The sequence below is a fragment of the Clinocottus analis genome, unplaced genomic scaffold, assembly GCF_023055335.1.
Source record: "Clinocottus analis isolate CAN_PGR_092001 unplaced genomic scaffold, fCliAna1.0.p SCAF_11, whole genome shotgun sequence".
Classification (NCBI taxonomy): Eukaryota; Metazoa; Chordata; class Actinopteri; order Perciformes; family Cottidae; genus Clinocottus; species Clinocottus analis.
The window spans coordinates 1955772-1978547 of NW_027175832.1; the positions used below are offsets into that span (position 1 = coordinate 1955772).

Consider the following 22776-nt stretch of genomic DNA (forward strand, 5'->3'; position numbering starts at 1 on the left):
TTTTTCAAGTCCACAGTAGCCAGCCAGTATTCAGTATTAGCCATTTTCTGATATCTGTAACTGTGACCCCTCAGCTGTTAATTACACAGATGAAGATCCAGTTGTTTTTCCTTTAAGAAGGGTCAATGCAAATGAATTAACATTGTGTGTGAACGGGACAGATTTACAGGCTCATGTTCATCTGTAGTCTCTCTGGGAAGTGGACGACATTAAACATGCAAAACCTCATAAAGTCGCTGCTTATTAAACCGGCAAGAGGCCGTGTGGCCAGACCACCGGGCACGAGCAGAGGTGTGCAGCTTTGGGAGGCAGTGAGCATTTATTCTTATTCAAGCTCTGGGTGAAATGAGTGTGGGCAGGATGACAATTAGCAGACAACACGATGAGGCCGCAGGATGTTTTGCAGCCATTAAAAACTCTATTTTTTTGTTTGTTTTCTTTGCGTAACTGAGGATACAGTGAAATCAGATCCAATTTGTTGGGCTGTTTCACTTTCTGCATACCGTGTTAAGGGAGCAGGATGTACACCTCCAGTGAGTGTTGAATCTGATTCTCACCTTCAGGGTGTCATGGTGAAGGCTGATGGGTGTGGTGGCAGCAGTGGAGGGTCTGCTCACAGGATGGCGCCCTCTGGTGCTCATTTGGGGAAAGAACATGTCAATTGAGTTGAGAAAAAAATGAAATGAAGACAGATTATTGTAAAAACATTTAAATTATCTGCTTTGGCTTTTCAAAATCAATAGAACCCATAATCTGACAGTAGAATGATACGACTAACGAATAGATGTGGAGACATAGAACATTGTAAAAAAAAATGTATGCCAGTAATTATTTAGTCCATTTGTTCCTTTCTGAGTTCTGCGTAAGGCATTCGGCATGGAGCCCATATTCCCATAGTCGTAGGAACCCCAAATTAATTCCAATACTTGCATTTATTGTATGTATTTGTTCAGCAAAGTCTTGGGAAAAAAATGTATATCTGCAAAAAAATCACTTTTAAAAGATGTGTTGATCGTAACTATGAACATCCAGCATGATATGAGCCAGATTCTCCAAAAAAGCCTCCTGGAGCGTCAATAAGACACCTTTTTGGAAAGATTAGGACCTAAAGAATCAGAATCTTCAACAAAAAACACAATAAAACAAAACCTTGGTCTGTTAGGAAGGAGATTCGGTCAAAAAACTGTGTCATTCGGTTTAAAAATGGAAAAATTACATATTTGGGGCATGCTGGGACTTAAAATGGGCGCAGGAAGATTTTCTCATGATACCAACATCACTATACTATTGGCTCATTAGTCATTAGTCTCGTTATAAGCAGCAACCCAACATTGATTATCTTCAGAGATAAACAAAACATTTATTTTGGACCAGCCAATATTTTTTAAATAATTAATTCATAACCATAATGTTTTTTTTAGGAAAGACAAATTTCTAAAAAGCTCTGTGGATGTTTTTTTTTTTTATTATTCGTCCACATAAAAATGGTCAATCAATATAAGCTTTCAACAGTAACAGACTTATTGTGCATTTGTGGAGAGAAAAACAAATAAGGAAAAGTTACAGCGCCCATGTTCATGGTAATGAAGGAATGTCTCACGCAGTGAAGCATTGTGGGTTATTCATGTGCTGTTTATAACATATTACAATATGTTGTAATGCATCAAATACTTGTTTGTAAGATGGATTCATTGACCCGGGCGAGATAGAGCGACGCAAGATGATGTCGCCCATTTTCCTGCAGCAGCAGGCTGATTTTACTCTCAAGTTGTTGCGCAATAAAACAACGACGACACAAGATATGATCGTTTAATTGTTGATTATCTCTCAGTACAGAAATATTTCTTTTTAACATTCTTTCTGTAATTCAAGTTTGCAGCATTGTCTTGATTTTGAAGTGGCATTCAAACAAACGTCCTCGGTCTTGGCAGTGAAACTGCCCATCAACTTCCCCCCCGGATATTATTAGTAAACAAACATGCCATTTCTGTACAATAACCTTTTCTTCACAACACAAATAAATAGCATTGGTTTAAACGTGGCACGCTAGTTGACTCAAACATTCAAACGAGGGAAAAAAGATAATCAAAACTGGGGGGGAAATGTTGCCGATATGATTTTTTCTTCTTCTTCTCAGATATATAACAAACCAAACAAATAGAATTTGCATGACTGCTCCGCACAGACACGGTGTGAAGGAGCTCAAGACAAGACGCCTGGAGCCTGAATATCTTAGCAGACACGGCACAAAGCAGCATTTCCACTCTGATTTGCTCCCAAATGTTTTGACTGTGTGCTTTAGACAAAGAGTTGTGTTTTAACACCGCTCGCTGGATTTTCCACTCAAGAAAAAATCCACGAGTGAGACACAAGACGCGTTCAAATCTTCCTTTTGTGAGCGGCCGCTTTCTCAACGGCTCATTTCCTTGAGATTATAAAACAACGAGCCAATACTGCTTAATATCAACTGACTAAAATGAACTTAATAGAAGATTTACAAAAGAGAACAGGCCGATTTGCTCGAACCTCGTTCAGCGTTTACAGTTCTGGAGAAGAACACAGGATTATGTCGTCGGTTATCAGTGTACATGAAACATTATTGTCTCTTAGTGAAAATTAAAAAAACAAAAAGACAAGCCTGGACTTTGTTTTGCAAACATACTCCACAGGTCACACCAACAACTGCAGTTACACACACAAAATAAAATCTGCCAGCCTTAAAAAAAAAAGAAAAAGAAAGGAAAATAGAATAAAAATAAATAAGACAATCAAAAGGACAAACTCAATATTTTGGCAGGAAAGCACAATGTCAGTCTGTAAACAAAACATAATCACATTGGGAGAGAAGCGCCGCCCACATTCTCCTCGTCGTCAGAGCTCTCCGGTTTGTTGGAGGAGCCGGCGGCTCCGTCAAGGAGGAAGTGGAATACTGTACATGCACATCTCCTCTGCCCTCGACACCCCGGCTGTGCATCTCTCCAGCTCCCTCCCGCCTCCAGCTACAACTCGGCTAAATAACTAAGAGCAATCGAGGGGTGTGTGTGTGTGTGTGTGTGTGTGTGTGGGCTCTGCAGACTACTGAGGTCAATGCTGAAAGAGAAGGGACTCGTTTACAGTTTGAAACATGCAAAGTTAAGTCCCCTCCCCGACATTAAGCCCTCGTAGTAGAGCGGCGGCCGACTACCGGATCCTGGTGAAGAGGTTCAGCACCGACACAGATTCCTAAGAGAGGGAGGGAGGAAGGATGTGAATCACACATGACGGACAGAGAAAGGCAGACGACGGAGACATGGGTCTTCCACGTGAAATGAGAAAGGGAGAGGACAAATAAATACCTTAGTGGATCTCATTTTACTAAAGACGTTCCAAAAACGAAGCGTTTCATCTCCAGCTCCCGTCACAATCGCCTCTCCGTCGGGGGACATGGCCTGCAAACAAACACAATACCACACTCTGAATGTCCAGTTTCACAACAGGACAACATCAAAGTCATTGAAGGGTATTTTGGGGCTCGGTTTCCTTCCCTTCTTTTGTTAGATGCTTAAAGATTTCAATTCATTTCCACAGATTTTGATTTGTTAAGTTGCTTGTGATTCAGGAGAACTTTCAGCAATGTTATCCAGACATTGTAGTTATCACGTTTGCTGTCATCACATTTTTACGAATTAACTGTATATTTCATGACTTTATTTATTCACGTAGGGTTTGAAAACCCTGCAAAGATTATCCTTCAAAATTGGTATGACATTAGTTTAACTCTGCTATTCAACATTATTGCTAATGTAATTCTAAATGTAATCATACAGCCTCACAAAATCACCAAACAAAATTACTAATGCTACTGTATAACACAACATTATGAACACGAACATCTCAAACTGCAAAACGACAAATTATCTGACGAGCTCCCATTGAATGATCACCGTGCTGTGGCGAGAGAAAGTGAAGAAAAGACTACGAAAATGTCCTTGTGCGTGGCCCATTGTTCTGCAGACGGACAAAAAGAAGACACAGAGTACTTATACTGACCAGGTAGAGTACTCTGTAGGAATGTCCAGTAAGTTTGGCCACTTGAGTGAGAGAGGGATACTTCCACACCAGGATCTGGTTCTGGGAATAGCCGTGTGTGCTGACCTGCAGGAAACAGTGTTTTTCCCCATATTTACCAACACTATTCAGGAGTCGCCTCAATTTAGTTCAGTCCCTGGCGTGTGCAAATGATATTTTGAAGATGCCGTATGATCGGCGAGCAAAAGCTTTCCGGCGACTCACCAGTTCATTGGTGTGCTTGGACCAGGCCAGGTTGCAGACCTGAGAGCCGGTGTCCGTGCACTGCAACGGCTGTCCGGTGAGCGTGTTCCAGAAGCGAATGCAGCGGTCGGCCGTGCCGCCTCCGGAGGCCAGCAGGCCGTGCTGGTGGGGCGACCAGGCGATGGCCTTCACTGCGGCCAAGTGCTCCGTGTACTGCTGCACCGGGAGGACGCTCGAGTGGTTCCACACGAGTAACTACAGGCGGCAGGTTGAGGAGAGAGAGAAAAGTTTCATGAAGAAAACAAAGTGGTCCCGTCACTGCCGCGTGGCTCACAGACAGGTGAGATGCTCCGTCTCCATCACCTTGTTGTCATTTCCACCCGAGGCGAGCAGCTGGTGGTCCGTGCTCCACTTGAGCCCGCACACTTCCTGTCTGTGTCCTTGGAGACGGCGCTCTGACTGGAGAGGCGGGGCCCTGATGTCCCGCTGGAGGATCACTCGATCGCGGCTCCCGGACGACAGCTGGTCGGCATTCCACGCCAACGCACCTGGCGGCGGAGAATGAAATCGGAAGGTGGGAGATGATTCACCAGGTGTGAGTGAGAGATGTTGCTAAAACAACTGTCAAGTGAATAAAGGTTGTAATAAATACTCCGGCGACTGTCCCCGCCTTCATCGCTCCATCACAACTCACCCACTCTGGCCGTGTGTCCCTCGAGTACCGAGAGCTTTTTTCCTGCTGCTGCGTCCCAGATCTGTACGTAGCCTTTATGAGTCCCCACTGCCACCAGGTTACCCTAAAAAACAGACGGCACACTTTGAATATCATCCTCAACACGAGTCAATAACGACAACAACAACGAAGAAAAAAAAGTTTACAACCAAACACACCAAAACCCCATTTGCATCTAACGGTGCTTTCCCATGACGCATCTTTTTCAGATTAATAATCTGAGTACATTATCAACAACTCTGTGCTTTTAAGTGTGCAGGTTGTAGTAAAAACGTATTAGAGACGTGAAAGGATGGTAACAGATGACAAACTCACCCTCTCTGACCAGCCGACGGACGTTACTGAATCTCCTTCTACAGAAAGGTCGCATAGACGCGTTACCTAAAAAGATGGCGAGGAAAAAAATGACAGATTAACGTGACGTCCAAAAAGGCAGCTTACGTCCAAAAAGCATCTTCAGACTCTTTTAGTTAATGTGTGATACACAAACAGTGATTGAGAGCTCCAGTATGATTGGAAACATCATATGAGAGGGAAGTGTATACTTTTAGGTCATTTTCAACCGCAGTCGAGACATCTGCTGGATGCCTCGCTGTCTCTTTGCTTTGCTCAATGCACTCTTTGTGTTGACAGATCACACACACACACACCTGGCTGGTGCAGGCGCTCCACAGGTACACACAGGTACCCAGTCCAACACTGAGTACATTCAGAGAGGACCAGTCTACGAGGTTGAGGTAGAAGTCGTCCTGAAGCTCTGGAGCATCCAAGACTTTAAAAGGTATTTTGGATATTTTGCGTGTAGGTTTTCTTGGCGACCGCAGCAGTTTCTGGCTGCAACGCACCACACAAGGAAGAAGTAAGACGGTGCTACTTTTTCCAAAAATGGTAGAGAGGGCATTTGAGGAATGACGCGGAAAACATATTACCTGTTGCTACTGACGGGCGATAGAGAATATGGAGAGACTGTGTTTCCATCCTCTTCCGGCAAAGCCCTCTTTGCACTTATAGAATACTACGAAACAAAAACGGATGATTACTGATTCAGAAAAAAAAGTCCCCATGAAACTAGTGCATTGAAAGTTGCAGCCATGTGAATCATTTCTTACACTAAATAGGCTTCTCTTGGCTGGAGTAGATGGCTGCAGACGGCGGTCTTCTGACTGGGGGTCCTGGACTTTCTCGATGCCGGCTCCTAACAGCTCGTTCTTCAGCAGAGCCGAGTACGCCAGGCCATCCGCTGGCGGCAGAGGAAGAGACAGAGGGGAAATCAAAACCAGGCCGTTGCAATGATTAAGTTCAAACACCGCTCCCTCTGCAATTTTACAACCCTCTCTCCCATTTTTGAAGATCAGAGAGAATTTTTTCACAAAGCTTTGTTTCGTCCTTATCGCCAATTTCCATGAGCCGGTCGAGGCTCAGTAAATAAGAAAAGGTCAAATTATCAACTTTGACTGGAGCAGACGGAGGCATGTGTAAAGAATTGCTGAAAAAAGGGGACACCAGAGAGTAATTGTCTTTTAAGACCAGACAGTCCGAGGATAACTATCATAATAATGTCCCTATAATAACTTAAATTTCACAGTAAAACGTCACTTTGAAATAGATAATGTTCTAAAAGGCAGTCCTCTTTAGAGCCGATTGACATGATAAATTTGACAATTTGACATTGCAGTAGTTTTTCAAGCAAAAATGTAAAGCTTGCAAATGTCTAGAGTACATTTATAGTATTCCCTAGAAACCAAACAAGGAATGGATAATGAAAATATGTGTTGGTTTAAGCACTCGTTATTTTCAAAACATCACAGTAGCAATGAAACTGTAGAGAAAAACAGTGTATTACAATCTATTATTAAAACGTGGGCCATGTCTAGTTTCTGGATATAAAGGTGGATTGATTACCTTTGTTGCTGTCGGTTGTGCCATCTTTGGTTTTTCTGTTTTGATTGTGTGACTTTTCAATTTCCTAAAAAATGTATGAAAAGTAATTATTGAAAAACAATTTTGGACAAGCAAAATAAGAATAACAAGGGGTTTTGAGTTTTCCCTTTATGAGCGATAATAAACACGTTGATCTTGAGAAACATTGTTCTTTAGGTAGGAAAGACGGTGAAGTCCTGGGAGTATTGCGGCAGACTCACATTGATGCGGTGGAAGTTAACACTCCAGTTGGCTCCAGCCCGGGAGGGAATAAAGCGATCGCCGTGCTTGCTCGGGGAGGACAAGGGGGAGCTTGTGGGTGTTAGAGCCCGCACCGCTCCCACCGCTTTCTACACAAGTTGGGTGAGAGGAGAAAGCATTTTCTGACGGGAGGCCAAACGCAAACAGGCCTTGGACAGTGATGTGAAAACTTGGTCAAAGCAGGAAGATCATTTAGGTGGCAGATGGTGCATTTGTCTGAGGTGTCAACAACAGGAGGCATCATTCACAAAACCCAGTCATTTGGCTGGTGAGGTCTTGTTTTCACTCAACACTCGTGACATCGTCAAAAAAAAAGAAGAGGAGACTGGCCTGTTAAAACGTTTGTTCTTCCAACACATGGAGAGTAACACCATCTCCGCCCATCTATGTCCTTTGCTACTTTGGAAGGCGCTATCATCGTGCATTAAAGGAGGAAACACAGCTCCTTTATGTACAATTGTGTGTGTAATATACTTACTATGGGGCTTGCGTTCTCATTTTGAATATTGATCTGCCTGAGCAGCCTGCACTCATAGTCCTGATCCATGATGCCTGAAAAAAAGGTTAAGACTGATCAACACATTTGTAAAGTCATACAAAAATGTCCTGAATGCACATGTCTGATGACATAATTGGAAATGCACACTCTCTTATCTATGACTTGCAGATTTCTGGTCAGTCCTGATACTAACAGCAAAGTGTAATTAGCTCATAAATGACTTTTGAGCAAAATATATGTCACCATGTAGGGTTTTCAATGTATTTGTATATAATTTAAACATAAAGATAAGAAATATGTCCATATTTAGGAAGCTGTGAACCTGCAATTTTTTTAGGTAGCTTGTTAATTACGTAAATGTATGAATAATAAACACATATTTTCATCATAGATCCTGTATTTTATGAAGACAATGAAACCTTGGATGGGTAGTAAATGTTTTAGTTTTCTGGAGATCGACTCATTGATTAATAAACTCCTTGATTCAGCAACACTTTGGTGTAGTGAAGCCTAACCTATAACCTAAGCTACTATATCTTTTGAGCTGGCAGAATAAACGATCCACTTCACCAAACTGACGACTGAAGGCTGCCTGAGCATCACTCTAGTCAGAGGATGATGCTCCGATACAGACGCTAAAGAAAGTAACAGTACATTAAACTGGATGGTAATGATGCTAAAAAGTGACCTTCAAAGAGCAATCGTGGATATAATGGCAAACAACTGTTAAACTATTGTGCCGTCGTTTAACACCGGCAAATCCGTCCGTAAACGACAATGACAGTAGTTAGTTACAGTAGCTATTACAGTAGCTACTACAGTAGTTAGAGTTACAGTAGCTATTACAGTAACTTAGTTAGTTACAGTAGCTACTACAGTAGTTAGTTACAGTAGCTACTACAGTAGTTAGAGTTACAGTAGCTACTACAGTAGTTAGAGTTACAGTAGTTAGTTACAGTAGCTATTACAGTAGTTACATGCGATCAGCTCCGTCTTCTGCTAACAACATTAACGTAAAACTAGTTAAAGTGAGCAACTTGTAACGGTAGATGTAAAACCATCATGGCTTAATGTTTTTACTCGCTGGCTCCACGAATCAACGAACTTGTTTGGTGTGAAGGTACTTGTTGATCTGTAATCGTGACACTAAAGTTATTTAAAACCAAAACGATGTAACTGTTAGTCATCCAGCATACAAAGCTACGCTAACGCTAGCTGTACCCGGCTAATACATTAGCGACATTGTTTGTTCACAATCTCCTCTTTCATTTACACCCACCGTGACCGGAGTAAATCTTCCTGTTCTGGACCGTTAAAGTGTTTTTATTTGTAGTGTTAATTCCAGTTAAAATGTCTTGTTTTATTCGTTTGACTCTTTAAAACAGAGCATACAAAACACAATTGTTTTCTTTTGCCGATCGTTCAATTTGGGTCCGCAAAGCATCACGGGAAGGATGTGACGTCACGGTTTTTTGAATCACACATTTTGCGTTGCTAAGGAAACGTGTCACTGTCACAAAGACGGGCAACTATTTTGGTCAAGGACAATTATATGGCCTGAACATGAAGCAATGCAAAATAAGAAAATACATCTTTGGAAACAAAAAAGCATTTAACATAAAGCTAAAAACATAACTTCAGGTTTCACACATCAAGTGAGGACAGTATACCATTCCATTATCCAAACCACTTATCCTATCTAAACACACTTTGCAGCACCATTGCGAGCCATTAAACATGATTGTATATAATGTATGAAATAACATGTTACTTTTGTTGAATTCATTCTAGTTAACAGATTTCAAACCACATCAATTTACAGTATCTTTCAAATGGCTTTATTAGTAAAATAAAATGGATGCAAGGGAAACACAAAACCTGACATGAACTAAAAACAGACTAAACACATTTCATGTGCAAAAGCTTAAAAAATAAAGACACATTTAATAGCATATCCCGTTTGTTGGTGGACTCTGCACTGTTGGTGAAATGTGGTTGTGAGCACAATCAGCTCACCACCAGCTGCAACTCGCAAAGCTGCTGCAGTGACAAACACATTGGAGAGATATTCAAAAAACATGTCAAGAGCCCAGTCCAACAGGTTATCTTAAGGAATCTGATTCAAAGTGCCACAGAAAAGATACAGTACTTTCAAGTAAATTATTGAAAATCTAAAAAAGAAGACCCTTAACACCCAGTAATATGTGCAAAAGTATAGCTTTTAAAACTAAATGGGCAAGATGATAAATATGTAATGGGAGAGCTAAAAACAAAACTGAAGTAAAATGGATGGCTCAACTCAGCAGATTAAAGTGCCCATGCAGTTTAAAAACTGCCGAAGGTTTTTCTGAAGTGGGCAATAATCATAAGCTTCTTTAAACAGCATTCATCATCATGATTAACATGATTTATATTCCCGGGTTTAGTTCTTGTTAAAACTAGTGAAGCTCAATTACGAACCGTTCTAAAAGAAAGTTACAGCCGCAGTTCTACAGCACAATTACAATCAGACGCTCTCAAATCATATCGTCTAACAGTTGAGTATGTCCAAAAGGAAATATAGTATAAAACATGTTATACTGACAACCAAGTAACCAAGAAAAGGTCTGACAATTATACAGAAAATGGCTTTAAAAATCCCCTAAATCCAAGACAACAAAGTGTCAAGTTCAACAGTGTTACCTGTAATGATTTATCAACCCATTACTTTGCATGGCTGCATATACTTTGTTGCAACATGTGTGCATAAGAATAACTCTGTAAGTCTGGAACCATACATTCAGAGCAGTGAAGAGCTAAAAAATAAATAAAAAGTGTGCTTATTGTAATGCCATGGTGTTCAAACCATTGCGGAGAGATTGTTGGAATGGCGGGGAGATTAAAGTGAAAGAAAATGTCCATCTGAACACAGCTCGCTGGTCTACAGGGAGGATGTATCCCGAGGCATAAGCTGCAGGCCGTTGGTGACCTGGAAGCGAGTTTCATCTGATATACCGTACTGCTCCAAGGGGTCCTGGGGAGAAAGAAGCAGATGAGTAAAGACTGTAATAAAACAAATGCTCAGAGTGTACAGAGCAAATTCCCGGATATTGACGCAGAATCAAACTTTATATTAAATGTTTAGTTCGGGTTTTGATATCTTTGAGACTTCTGCCTCTGCCACAGTGCAGTATAGGGAGGTGGAATTTAATAAGTGGCTCTTAAAAAAAATGCATTTAACTATCATAATTTTTCATAAACTTTGCTATGAACAGTTTTCATTAAGAACCATTTTCAAGGTCTCTGGATCATCCTGAGAGGGCATGAGATTGTTTCAGAAAATATATATGGCTTTTAAGTGTTTCTAAAGTACTTAATGTATGATTTAAGTAGCACAAATTAAGTTCCACATATTTCTATTGTTATGTGTGTTTTGGCATAAATCATAAAACAGCAAAAGCTTATTAAATCAAACCTAAACTGATCAAGCTATCCTTTGTTGATCTTGATGATACTTTGATTTCAAAAGCATGGCACGAATACACTTCCATCATTCCTTTCTAGACCGACACTGTTCGATAGAAGCACCATCTGTGTGGCCTTTAGTGCCTCTGCTGAGACGGACCTTACCTTGCCAGTGAGTCTGTGGATTTCAGTTCGATAGAATATCAGGTTCTTCCTCATGAACTCGTAACTGCAAGAGATGAGATGAAAAATGTATTGGACATTGGATGAGGGAAATCATCCTGTTTGGGAGAGTCTAGTCCTACCTGGCCTTGATGATGCAGTCGACCCACTCCCCACACTGCTCTTCTGAGTTACACTCAAATAGATACTTCCTCTCTGCTTCATCCAGAAATGCTACAAAGAGAAACACAAAACATTACTCACAAATGCAAATCTGAAAATTCACAAACTGTAATCTACAGTCATAGGTAATGGATACATGTTCGGTGACATATCAACAATGTGAATCCACTCATTTGACTAATAAGGATATTAAATCAGTCAGCAAGTGAGAAAGTGAGGGTGAGTCATGTGAAATGTTGAATGTAAGTTAACTCACCAATGGAGAAAGCCTGAGTGTCCTCCCTCTCCACCCGACACTGCTCCAGCAGCAAAGCTCCAATTGGCTGACGAATAAAAAGTGACTTAATGTTGTTGGTTCCACTTAATCATAACAAACAGTTAACCACAATGAATACAGAGGGGACGTGGTGAAGTAATACAGTAGATATAAGGAGTATTAATCCAACTGACCTCCTCCTCATCAGTTCTGAAATAAAAGAGGAAGTTAACGACGAGTTTCACCAGCCTCTTCTTTACAACTGTATAACAACAAAAGGGAACAGAGATGAGATATCACCGCAGAGACTTTACACAGCTGATGAATAACATGAACTTGACATTTCTTTGGCGGTTGCTGATCCGAGCTGTCCGCTGTCCACGCTACATAACACGGAAGTGGATGTGAGAAGAGCTGCATCGCAGCAGGAATCAACTGTGTTACCGTCTCCTTTCTTGGGCCCTCGCATCCCCAGCTCGGCTGCCATCTCCGAGGGCTGGCGGCTCAAGGACATCAGCTCCTTCTCGTTGAAACGCATCACGGTCACTGACGCAGGCACACAGGTTAAAGGGGAAACTTCGGCTACAGCCGAGCCCTTCTCACCGACAGCATACTAATGGCGTGAGATAACAACGGTAAGTAGTGTCAATACCGTCAGTTCAACGTCGCTTTCCCGCTGTTTTGTGTTCGCGAAATGCTACGGGGTGTTTACTAATGTATGTATCAAGCAAATACAGTGGAGACAGACTTCTCCTTCATGTCAAACACCGGACACACACACCTTCCTCTCGGATGGTAGTGACACTCTTCTGTATAGTAACTTACGGTGGTTGGTGAGGGTCAAACTAGGCGAACTGTGGGTTTACAAACCGTACACGCTCCTTTGATCAAGAATAGGTCATATAAGACTAATCAGATCTACGTTTTATTTGATATTTAGACGTTTTCTTGTTTCAGTCTGAAAAGTTTATTTGAAAGGCCATGATATAACAAAGAGGTCCATATTTTATCAGGAAAGTTCAGCCGGCCCTCGCTCCAGTCCAGAAGGGGGCAGTAATGCGCCTGAAAAGGTTTGAAAACCGACAAAATCCTGAGAAGAAACTTCTTGCACATGCGCACGACAAACCTACGTTGGCATGATCCTAACGTCGTATAGTCGGTGAGTGTTTTGAACACATTTAACTTTTACATATATTTTCATGTTTATTTATCGTGTTGACGTGGAACTACCAACGCTATGCTCATATATACAACGCTGGATATGTTTATTTGGTCGTTTGACCATTCATATTTCTTAAAATCCATCAACTATTAGCTGCTAACACCGCTAGCTTAGCATACACCGTGTCGCATTGTATTGAGGAGCTAGCGGTGCTTTACGATGCTGTAGTTCACTAGAGTTTGTAAGGGTACATTTGTGTTGTGGCGTGATAACCGCCTCCCCCTAACTGGTGTAAATTAGTTATAAGCTATAAGGAAATAATTGGCTACACGACTGTCCTGTTAACTTCTTGCTTTACTTCCTTGTAATTAGACCGATTCATTGCGAGGGAAGTTAGCATAATCCCAGTCAAAAGGGGTCTGACGACTCATTGCATTGTAAAAAGCTAGTCTAGGGACACATTTAACATGTGATCAGTTGCCACCATATTCCGGGTGTATTTGTTGTATTACATGTCTTTTGAATTAACTTTCTCTACTTAACCTGCTTCTCAAATGGTGTGCATGCATATAAGACACGCAACTGCATGCAAATCATAGTAATATCTATGTTGTGCAATTTAGTAAATAATCAATACAGTCATGTCAACAATCTTCTAAAGTTTACTTATAAGTGGTGTTACAACAGGATGGTAGTAATTGTAAATATCGATTCTTTCTCTACGTTCAGTTTATTTATTTTATTTGCTTTGTAACAACCTGTGCTTTATTTTTCTTCAGATAATCAAGAAGGATTAATTTGGGGCATCTGTCCAGTGCTGACTGGGAAAAACGTGTGTCTCTCTGGGTGATTGAGCTCATCACCTTGCAAAGATGGATTTCCAGCATCGAGCTGGAGGGAAGACGGGGAGCGGTGGGGTGGCATCGGCCTCCGAGAGTAACCGTGATAGGCGAGAGCGGTTACGTCAGCTGGCCCTGGAGACAATTGACATCAACAAAGACCCCTACTTTATGAAAAATCATTTAGGATCATATGAGTGCAAACTTTGCTTGACACTTCATAACAATGAGGTATGGTGCCAAACACTGAAACTTTCCCAATTTGTTTTATGGATTTGGTGTTAATTCTTGTTTTTTGTGTGTCTTGTTTGACAAACTGCTCTCTTTTAAATTACAGGGCAGCTACTTGGCTCACACACAAGGAAAGAAACATCAGACCAACTTGTAAGTGCAATGTGCAAATTCTATATGTTGTCTTGTCCAGGGAGTTGATTTAACATTTAAAAACTATTTATTTTGTTTGTTTCAGAGCACGGAGAGCAGCCAAGGAGGCAAAAGAAGCTCCTGCTCAGCCAGCCCCAGCAAAAGTAAAAGTTGAGGTCAAGAAGTTTGTCAAAATTGGCCGACCAGGATACAAAGGTAAGCTGGCTGCTGGTTATGAATTGGTACAGTCATCATTTACTTTTAGCAGTTTGAGGTTTCACTTGCAAATGTATTGCATTTCAACATATGGTCCATGTCTTTCTCTTCTTTATAGTAACCAAACAGAGGGACTCAGAGACTGGACAGCAGTCCTTACTTTTCCAGGTTAGTTTGTTCGGTGGGAAAACATTTGGAAAATCTGTTTGGAAGTTTTTAATTTTACAAAAGTTTCTTTTCCAGAGGAAGTCAACATTAAATCTTCACTTAATATATATTCAGAGAAAAAATCTAATAATCACTGTAAAAAAAAAAGTTTTGATCGCACATCTGAAATTCACGCTCTCTGTTCACCAGATCGACTACCCAGAGATCGCTGAAGGAATTGGACCCCGGCATCGCTTCATGTCTGCTTACGAACAGCGCATCGAGCCTCCTGATCGTCGCTGGCAGTACCTGCTTTTGGCTGCTGAACCATATGAGACTATTGCCTTTAAGGTGAGTGGAAGCTGCACTTTTACTGTGCTCCTCTTTATATTGGCATTCTTGCTTTGACATAACTTTTTTTTTTGTAGGTCCCCAGTAGAGAAATTGATAAAGCAGAAAACCGCTTCTGGACCCACTGGAACAGGGAAACTAAACAGGTAGTGATGAGCGGATGAACATTTGTTACCACAAAGCCAAACCGTGTGTTTGTTGTGAGGAACGTGGACATGGTTTAACCGGTCTCCCATGTTATTTCCCCCCTCCAGTTCTTCCTACAGTTCCACTTCAAAATGGAGAAAGCTATTCCCCAGTCCAGTGGACCCCCACCTCCTGTGGGTGTGAAGCGCCCCCCTCCTCTCATGAGTGGAGTTGGACATCGCCTACCAAATGATTCTATGCCCCCTCCCCCTCCAGGGGGGATGCCCCCTCTCCCGCCTGGCGCTCCAGGAACCCCCCACATGCCTCCTCAGATGCCCATGCCTCCCATGCCGATGAGGCCCCCTCCTCCTGAGGGCCTGATGGCTAATTGATCCCCCAACCGGTGAATCATGATTGCTTTCTTTCATGGTGTTTTTTTTAAATGATGTTTAAAGTCTACATTTAGTAGATTTTCATGCATTTATTTGCTTCACGTAAATGTGTAGGTCAGCTTGTATGACCACACTGTTTTGTATAAATGCTTAGTTTCTGGATTTGGAGCTATGTTGAAAATGGCTAATCTTTTAGCATTCTGTTTTTGTAATTAAATTCTGTGAAGAAAAAGCATTTGCATCTCAAAGTCTGTGTTTTGACAAAGATATCACACAGAAAGATTCATTGATGGTGTGAATGGATCAAAGCAGAAGAGAACAACAACAATGTAAAAGTCCTTCAAATATCTAAATGGAGATTTCAGATCAGGATAAAAGCTTTACTTTACTGCGGAGTCATAACCCACAACCTTAATCTTTAGTTGGCCACATTCAATACCTTCTAGCGAGGTAATATTGACAATTAACTGCAGTTTATTAAATACGTAGATCTATCTAAACTAAAGGGGATCAAACAATCACATGGAGATCTAAGAGGAAGCCGCCAGAAGATGAAATGAAATAAAGACGCAAATGTCTTCCCAGGTAACTCAGTGTTTCATTACATAGAATCATGTTACATTACATGTTATGCAAAGCAACAACATTATTTGAAGTCTTGTGGAGGTATTTGCAAGCTTTGACAGATAATATCTACGATTGAATTTAACATTACCACTCAAAAATATTAAATCAATTCTGGTGAAGATGGATTAGAAAATACTTTGCCGTCTGCCGCAGTAAAAAGAATCAATTCATCCCTTTGAGTCTTTTTTCTTTTTCTTTTCCTCCAGCTTTATATTCTTCTCAGACTCTTCCTCTTCCTTTACTCCTTCCTCATCTTCCTCCTCTGCTGCTTCAGGTTCCTCCTTTTGGTCTTTTCCTTTCTTGTCTTTAATTTCTTCGTCCTTGCCTCTTTTGGCTCTCCTGTCCTTGAAGGAGAGCCCCTCTCTTGCTTTCAGTAGTTTTTTGTCCAGTAGTGGTTTATTTCTGACACCTCTTGATGCTCGTGCTGTCGCTCCTCTCTTTGACTTTTGTATTTTGACTTTTCCATCATCGTCATCATCATCCTCCTCTTCATCATCAAGGTCTGGTAGCCACTGCAATATGACATCCCAAAGAGTTGTCTCGGGCTGAGGGGGAGAACACACACCGTAGCTGACACCTTACATCTGTTTATCTACATGTCGGTGAATAAATGTCTCACGTTATTTGTCTTTACCTCTGGTGGTTGTCTCTTGTGTCGTACTACGCTCGTCCTTCTCACTGTCAGTTCAACTTCTTCCTCCTCTGCGGCCCCTTGACCACGCAGGGTTTCTGTTTGTTTTTTTCAAAAAGAGCCCATTCAGTCTCAGCGGGCATGTCATTTCAAACTGTGGTTCTGCTTTTAGTTTACTTGCCATGAAGCCTCTGAAAGCCAGAGGTGAGCACCAGGATGGTAATGGCCACAAACAGACATCGGTTGAGGGTGACATTCTCCCACGGCGTTTGAATTTTGGTCAAGTTTTGGATGGACGAGGCTTTACGTAAGGCTGCTGAAGAAAAGTAAAGCAAGAGGAGATATTGTTATTGTAATTGTAGAGTAAACATTGAAAGCTGACAAGGATGGAAATGACTCACTTGTTCTGGGGAAGCTGGGCTCCCGGGGGAAAATCTTGGGTTCTGCTCTCGGTTGCTGTGAACACTGAGGCATTTCCTGTTGGAGAACAACATGTATAGCTTAGAAAAAAAAGACATATTAGAGATGTGAAAAATGGTTCATGTTGATTGTTTTCCAACTAACCTCTCTGACTTTTCTCGTCGCATACATTTCTGAAACAGACAGATGGAAATGTACTGAGGGCTAAACGACGACAACCATTCCCTCAAATCCATTCATCCACATTAATTTAATTTATATTCAACTTTATTATTGTCTGACAATAAAACTCTAATATACATAAAATACAAGTCTACTCTGACAAAGTTTTGTATTACAGACAGACAGACATAACAGATTAAGAGTCAACAGCCATGCTAGCGACTCCATTAGCCTGCGCATTAGCAACATGCTAATATGCTAAGATAATGTTTACCACGTCCAACCTATTGCTGTGTTAGCATGTATACTATTTACTCATGAGCACTAAACACAGTAAAGCTCAGCATCCTTGCAGTTCCAATACTTTTACTTTTTTTTAAAGTATTTTGTCATAAATGTAAGTAAACTTGACACAAACTGAACGTCTGGGGACCTTGAAAGACTGTACACCAGGATTTCAGTCAGGCCCAAAGCACTGGCAAATAAACAGACCACATGGTCTTTTTAGACTTTCTTTCAGAGCTATCTGCCTCACAAGCAGGACTTGGTGTCTGTCTGTAGAGAGCGAGGTGTGTTACACCCACCATCCATTCAGCATTATCACTGTATTGCCTTTGACAAGGGGTCAAGTTTCAGTGGCCCGGTGTGCTGCTGTTCCCATATATTTATAGAGTAGATTAATATATGTGCAAAGCCTTTTATATGTGTGTGTGTGTGTGTGTGTGTGTGTGTGTGTGTGTGCGTGTGCGTGTGCGCATGCGTTTGTGTGTGCGTGTGTGTCACCACCTGGTCTGAGGATCTGTCGAACAGGCTTCTGTGGAGGAGGATCTGCTCTTGGTGGCCTTAACTCCTCTTCAAATGTCTCATAGCTCTCTTCCATCCCTTTCCGAGAGATAGAGAGAGGGAAGAAGATGGATGTGGCTCAATACTGAATTTGTTTAAAAAATGAGTCAGCAGATTTAGTGCATCATTTGCATGTAATATGCATAAGACCCTGGCTGCATCAGAGGCCAGCTCAGTCTATGTTGTTATTTTCTAGAAAACGTGCCAGCTATTACATCCCAGAAACGAGATGATTCACCAGACCAGAACGTTTACGTCTATTCTTCCCTTTGAGAAAGTTATTTCCATTTCTCATCAGCGTTTCACACTGGCTTCACAAAATGATAAGAAGTAAAAGGTCAACGTAGTTTATGAATGAACTTAAAGCAGTTTCTTGACCTTCACATTTACAAATGAAAGCTGTGAGGCCCATACGTCTTACATGACATTTCTACCCAGACGTTGAGCTAATGTCCTAGCAGCCCTATAAATAGATGAAGCAAAGCCACTGCAGAGACAGATGGATACGAACTGAATCTAAAGGCTGATGTTAACATTACACCCCCAGCTAGCCTTCTTCTACTGTGATGCAGCCTAAACCTTTGGTCCTGATTCCAATAAGGACCTACCTGTCTCGACATTTGGGGTCCCTCCAGGCGGCGTCTGCAAACCTTTGTCACAGAGCCTGTTGTTCCTCGGCAGAGATGGCGGCAGAGTCGGGCTCTGGACCGTCTGACAGCCGAGCACAGGTGCAGGAGAATGAAAAAAACAGAAAAGAATTGAGTGTCAGTCAGAGGCGTTGACTGAGGGAGGGTTGACATTAACAGCTGATGGATCCCAAAGAGAGAGAGAGAGCTGCAGAAGAAAGCCACAGTGGAGTTTTAGGAAACTCTGAGCCATATAAGAAAAATGTTATTAAATCTTATTTGGTGTCAATTCCCCAGGTTTTTAAATTCTGTATAAGAAGAACAAATTATTGTGTTTTGAAAACAGAAAAAAACAATTAGAGTTGTGGATGTTTAAGATTTTATTTGGAAAAGCTTTCCCACTTTTTTGATTGCCTCCTTTTTAGAAATGATTTTGTGTTTCATAAGTCCCCAACAGAGGGCGCCACTGTACTTGTAAGACAGGGTTTCAGGCTGCTTTGCTCCACAAAGGAAGTCTGTAATCTAACAGATGAGCTGCCACTCAGATTAGCAGAAGGACGGATGGACTTTTAATCCTTTAATGAGCCGACCATCAAACACCAATAAAAATGTTGTCACTCAAATTATAATCTTTATGTTTCCTTCCGGAAATTATTGCAGAAGTGCGTTACTACTCTTGTACTGTGTGTGTGTGTGTGTGTGTGTGTGTGTGTGTGTGTGTGTGTGTGTGTGTGTGTGTGTGTGTCAGAGACAGAGAGAGATGGAGGCCGCTAACAGGAAGCAGTGTAAACAGATGTAAAGACGGTCGGGTGACATCAGGGTGAGCTGGTTTCAGGCCACCTTTATGTCGCAGGAGAGATAAAGTGTTGATAAACAGACTTGTGGCGATGCTGGTGAGTCATACCTTCACCCATCAGTTATCACTTTGAAGTGGACATAAGCTCTGTAACCTTTCGCCGTGGGTAGACTGGCCGAGAGAAGGCCCGGGTCTCAAAGAGCTGCGTCACATGATGTCGTGTCCCAAAACTGACACAACCAATCTGTCAGTTGTGGTGTTTTTAAAGAAACCTAAAAACAAATTGGGTGGCTCATCACTTTGGTTCAGACTGAAATATCTATAACTACGATATAATAACTATCAGAATATAGCAATAACATTCAAACCTTTAAATTCATATTGTTGTAAACGTGCTGTGCAACCCTCAACTGATCTGTTTGTTTGTTTAAAACGCAAAGTGTACAATATGTTAAGCATGTGATGTGCTGAGGGATCTGATATTACAGTATACAGAGCACAGACTGACGATTATAGAGGCATCATGTGTTCATTTAGTGTTATTCTTGCCTGTAATGAGCTTGTCTGCAGACATAATTGACCAAGTGCACACTCTCACCCCACTGATTCGTCGTCCCAAAGATACAGCTTCATCACCAGTTAGAGTGCATCATCTGAGGGAACAGTCCTAATTGAAAAGCCCATTTGATTGGGATGACTTAATTAAGTCTTCCAACATTAAAACGGAGCCTCGCGATGTCAATAAGTAATCTGCTTCTGTCTCATTCTCGGCATGTGTTGAGGTAAAAATGTGAAACTGCGACAAAGTCTTGAAAGAATGTTTCAAGGGCGACAAAAGCCCCATGTGGACATGTCGTGCCCAATAAAGTGAGCAAATGTTGCTCGCGGGCATCTACAATCCAGATGAAGTCAGTGCAGAGATCCGAGCGGCTCCCGGCCTCCTTTTTGTCCTCCCGTATTGAGGACTGTGCTCCAAGGACACACTGACCGTCCAGCGCCCGGTGGGATCTGCTCCAGGCCCCACACACACACTGAGGAGCGACCACAGTGGAGCGTGAAACAACATTAACTGTGTCGACCGTCTCAAACGCACAGGCTTAAATGACTTGTGGGGACTTCTATTGGATTTAAATATACTTTATATGAGATTGGGAGCGTTTTGATGCGGCTCTGGACGTATCTCAACATGGCAGCGGCTCACAGCTAGCAGCGCTAACAGCGCTAACAGCGCTTAACAGTTCAAACTATGCGGGAAAAACATGTGGCGTAGCTAACAGTGAGAGGGGACCGGAGGGTGGGCGCTACGGTGCTGCAACGGCGCCATTGGTCGGATGGCGTTATCGGCTGTAAGAGCAGAGTATGGGATCATGCAGAGCGGCTAACCACTCCTCTACATCTTTACGTAGAGCAGCGTTGTTTACTACTCCATTAATGCTCTGAATATCATACATTGCACCTTTAATAGCTGTGATTTTTCAGCAGCTATAGACAGACTTAAGGCCTCAGAATGGGTCAAACTGAAGGTTTCCCCCGACCGTATGAGCATAAAAAACAATCCTTAACTTACACCTTTCCATGGTGAGGAGGGCTGTGTCTGTTTGAAACTATCTGTACTTCTCCAACACCATAAACGCTTGTGTGAAAAGGTTTGCACCATTTGAGTTGTACAATCCATCACATCTCTACCAGGACAAATGTATTGTCCGAGTGAGGTCGTCTTCAGGTGACACTTTGTTCAAACTGAGCAACTTGAAGCTTCCTGAACCCTTCAGTTCACAAAAGTGAGGACATAACTTTTACTTTACTCTTCTGAGACTTCATTTGTTTGAGTTTTTGTGCTTAAAGCCTGTAATTGGAGATTAGAAGATAAACACATTCATGACTCGTGTTTTGATGTGGTTGAATCAGGGAAAATAGAAAAGTGACACTCACCTTAAAAGGCTATTTAAAAAGATTATTAACACATTATGCACTCGAGTTCTCAAAGTCTACAAAGCCTTTTCCAGAGCCCTCAGACGTATCTTAAGGTCTTCTCAAGGAGTTTTTTTTGTGACATGCAGATGTACGCTGACATGAAAGTGCCGTTATCGCTCTATTCATAGTATTTCGTTCACACTGTCGGCTTACAATTTAAGCATGAAAGCTCATTCTTGACATTAGAAACGCTGCAGGTTAAAGTGGGCCTTGATTTGAGATTGTTCTGTAAAATCCTTTGAAAGAACAAAAATCTCTAAAGCTATTTCATCTTAATGATCAACATTCAGAGACTCGCATCGTGTCTTTCAATTTCAAAAAGGCTTAACTTGACTCGTCTTGAAGAATTTGAGTTATGACACTTGTTGTTGACTCGGCCTTGGACAAAAAAAAACTATTGAATCATGATCATCATAAACAGTGAAGAGGAAGTAGAACTGGATCGGCATGATGGAACTGCTCGTATTGCATTTTGTATTTATTGTGGCAGTCACTTTGTCCCTAAATGCTATTTAATATAAATGAAATGGCCAAAACAAGCTCTGCCATCATGAGAGTAAGTTAGTGGCCGCCTCACAAGTCACAAACAGCCTCCCTCTCAGATGTGCTGACAGTGTAGAACCTGCATTTGGAGAGGAATGACACTGGATCCACAAGGATTCAGTCATATGTCCGAGCGCCGCTCGCTTTTCACTTTGAATCTCAAACCAAAGCCTTCATGCTGTCCTGGAGTCACTGCGGGACTTGTGTTTTTCTCTGTATCTCTTCAGGCAGCTCGCTCGGCCTTTTGACCCCTCAGAGGCCACAACATGGAACTGACCGGATCGCGAGTGAGAGTCCTGCTGAGCGGAGCGCTCCGATGCTATCCGGACCGTGCCCTCGGGCGGGTAAATGTTCAAATGTCCAAACGATGTGATGAACTGTCCCTCCTTTTCTCCGTCGTGAGAGGGGAGGGGGAAGCAGAGGTGTAATGTCCTGAGAGATGAGTCTGAGAGGACGGAGACGCTGACCCAGAGGAACGCTCGGGTGACCTGCACATGTGTCTTTTAATCTTCAGAGAAGAAGAGTAGAAGAAAGATTTTCCTTATTGGTCTTTTCTATAATATCTTGCGGCCTTGTTTCATCATTATGGGGACGAGCGTGCAGGAGATCGAGTGAAGGTAGAAGCAAAGAAGAGAGAAGAGACTTTGAAATTCTTAAAAGGCAAAGAAATAATAGTGTTTCATTGTGAACATTAACTTCAACTTCATGATCCCGCTGCTACAGAGCCCATTGTATGTTTTAGGTGTTATGATGTATTTTGTGTTAGCCTGCCACAAATGATCTTACCTTCTGTTTCTGTCTCTTTGTTAAGAAATTCACTTTCACACCTGAGAATTGTGTGGCCCTAAT

General features: G+C 41.8%; 4 protein-coding genes across 4 annotated transcripts; 1 reads left to right on the plus strand and 3 right to left on the minus strand.

Moving 5' to 3' along the window:
- Window positions 1-1795: 1795 nt before the first annotated feature.
- On the minus strand, window positions 1796-9106 carry LOC137782265 (fizzy-related protein homolog). The gene is made up of 14 exons (XM_068571478.1): window positions 8944-9106; window positions 7644-7717; window positions 7126-7254; window positions 6887-6950; window positions 6094-6224; window positions 5914-5999; window positions 5635-5818; window positions 5300-5365; window positions 4946-5048; window positions 4615-4799; window positions 4273-4506; window positions 4030-4134; window positions 3336-3428; window positions 1796-3222 (listed from the first exon to the last, which is right to left on the minus strand). Exons 2-14 carry the CDS (start codon window positions 7710-7712, stop codon window positions 3181-3183), a joined length of 1491 nt encoding a protein of 496 aa, XP_068427579.1. The 5' UTR covers window positions 7713-7717; window positions 8944-9106; the 3' UTR covers window positions 1796-3180.
- Window positions 9107-9496: 390 nt separating this feature from the next.
- On the minus strand, window positions 9497-12514 carry plekhj1 (pleckstrin homology domain containing, family J member 1). The gene is made up of 6 exons (XM_068571046.1): window positions 12154-12514; window positions 11904-11971; window positions 11710-11776; window positions 11414-11504; window positions 11274-11337; window positions 9497-10677 (listed from the first exon to the last, which is right to left on the minus strand). The coding sequence occupies exons 1-6, from the start codon at window positions 12245-12247 to the stop codon at window positions 10585-10587; spliced, it is 477 nt and encodes a 158-aa protein (XP_068427147.1). The 5' UTR covers window positions 12248-12514; the 3' UTR covers window positions 9497-10584.
- A 212-nt stretch (window positions 12515-12726) lies between these two features.
- sf3a2 (splicing factor 3a, subunit 2) lies at window positions 12727-15540 on the plus strand. The gene is made up of 8 exons (XM_068571175.1): window positions 12727-12868; window positions 13651-13941; window positions 14048-14094; window positions 14180-14289; window positions 14408-14457; window positions 14647-14787; window positions 14865-14933; window positions 15042-15540. Exons 2-8 carry the CDS (start codon window positions 13744-13746, stop codon window positions 15303-15305), a joined length of 879 nt encoding a protein of 292 aa, XP_068427276.1. The 5' UTR covers window positions 12727-12868; window positions 13651-13743; the 3' UTR covers window positions 15306-15540.
- Window positions 15541-15900: 360 nt separating this feature from the next.
- LOC137782214 (junctional sarcoplasmic reticulum protein 1) lies at window positions 15901-18703 on the minus strand. Its single transcript, XM_068571407.1, has 7 exons — window positions 18597-18703; window positions 17932-18027; window positions 17128-17156; window positions 16965-17040; window positions 16745-16876; window positions 16567-16661; window positions 15901-16477 (listed from the first exon to the last, which is right to left on the minus strand). Exons 2-7 carry the CDS (start codon window positions 18023-18025, stop codon window positions 16100-16102), a joined length of 804 nt encoding a protein of 267 aa, XP_068427508.1. The 5' UTR covers window positions 18026-18027; window positions 18597-18703; the 3' UTR covers window positions 15901-16099.
- Window positions 18704-22776: the final 4073 nt, after the last annotated feature.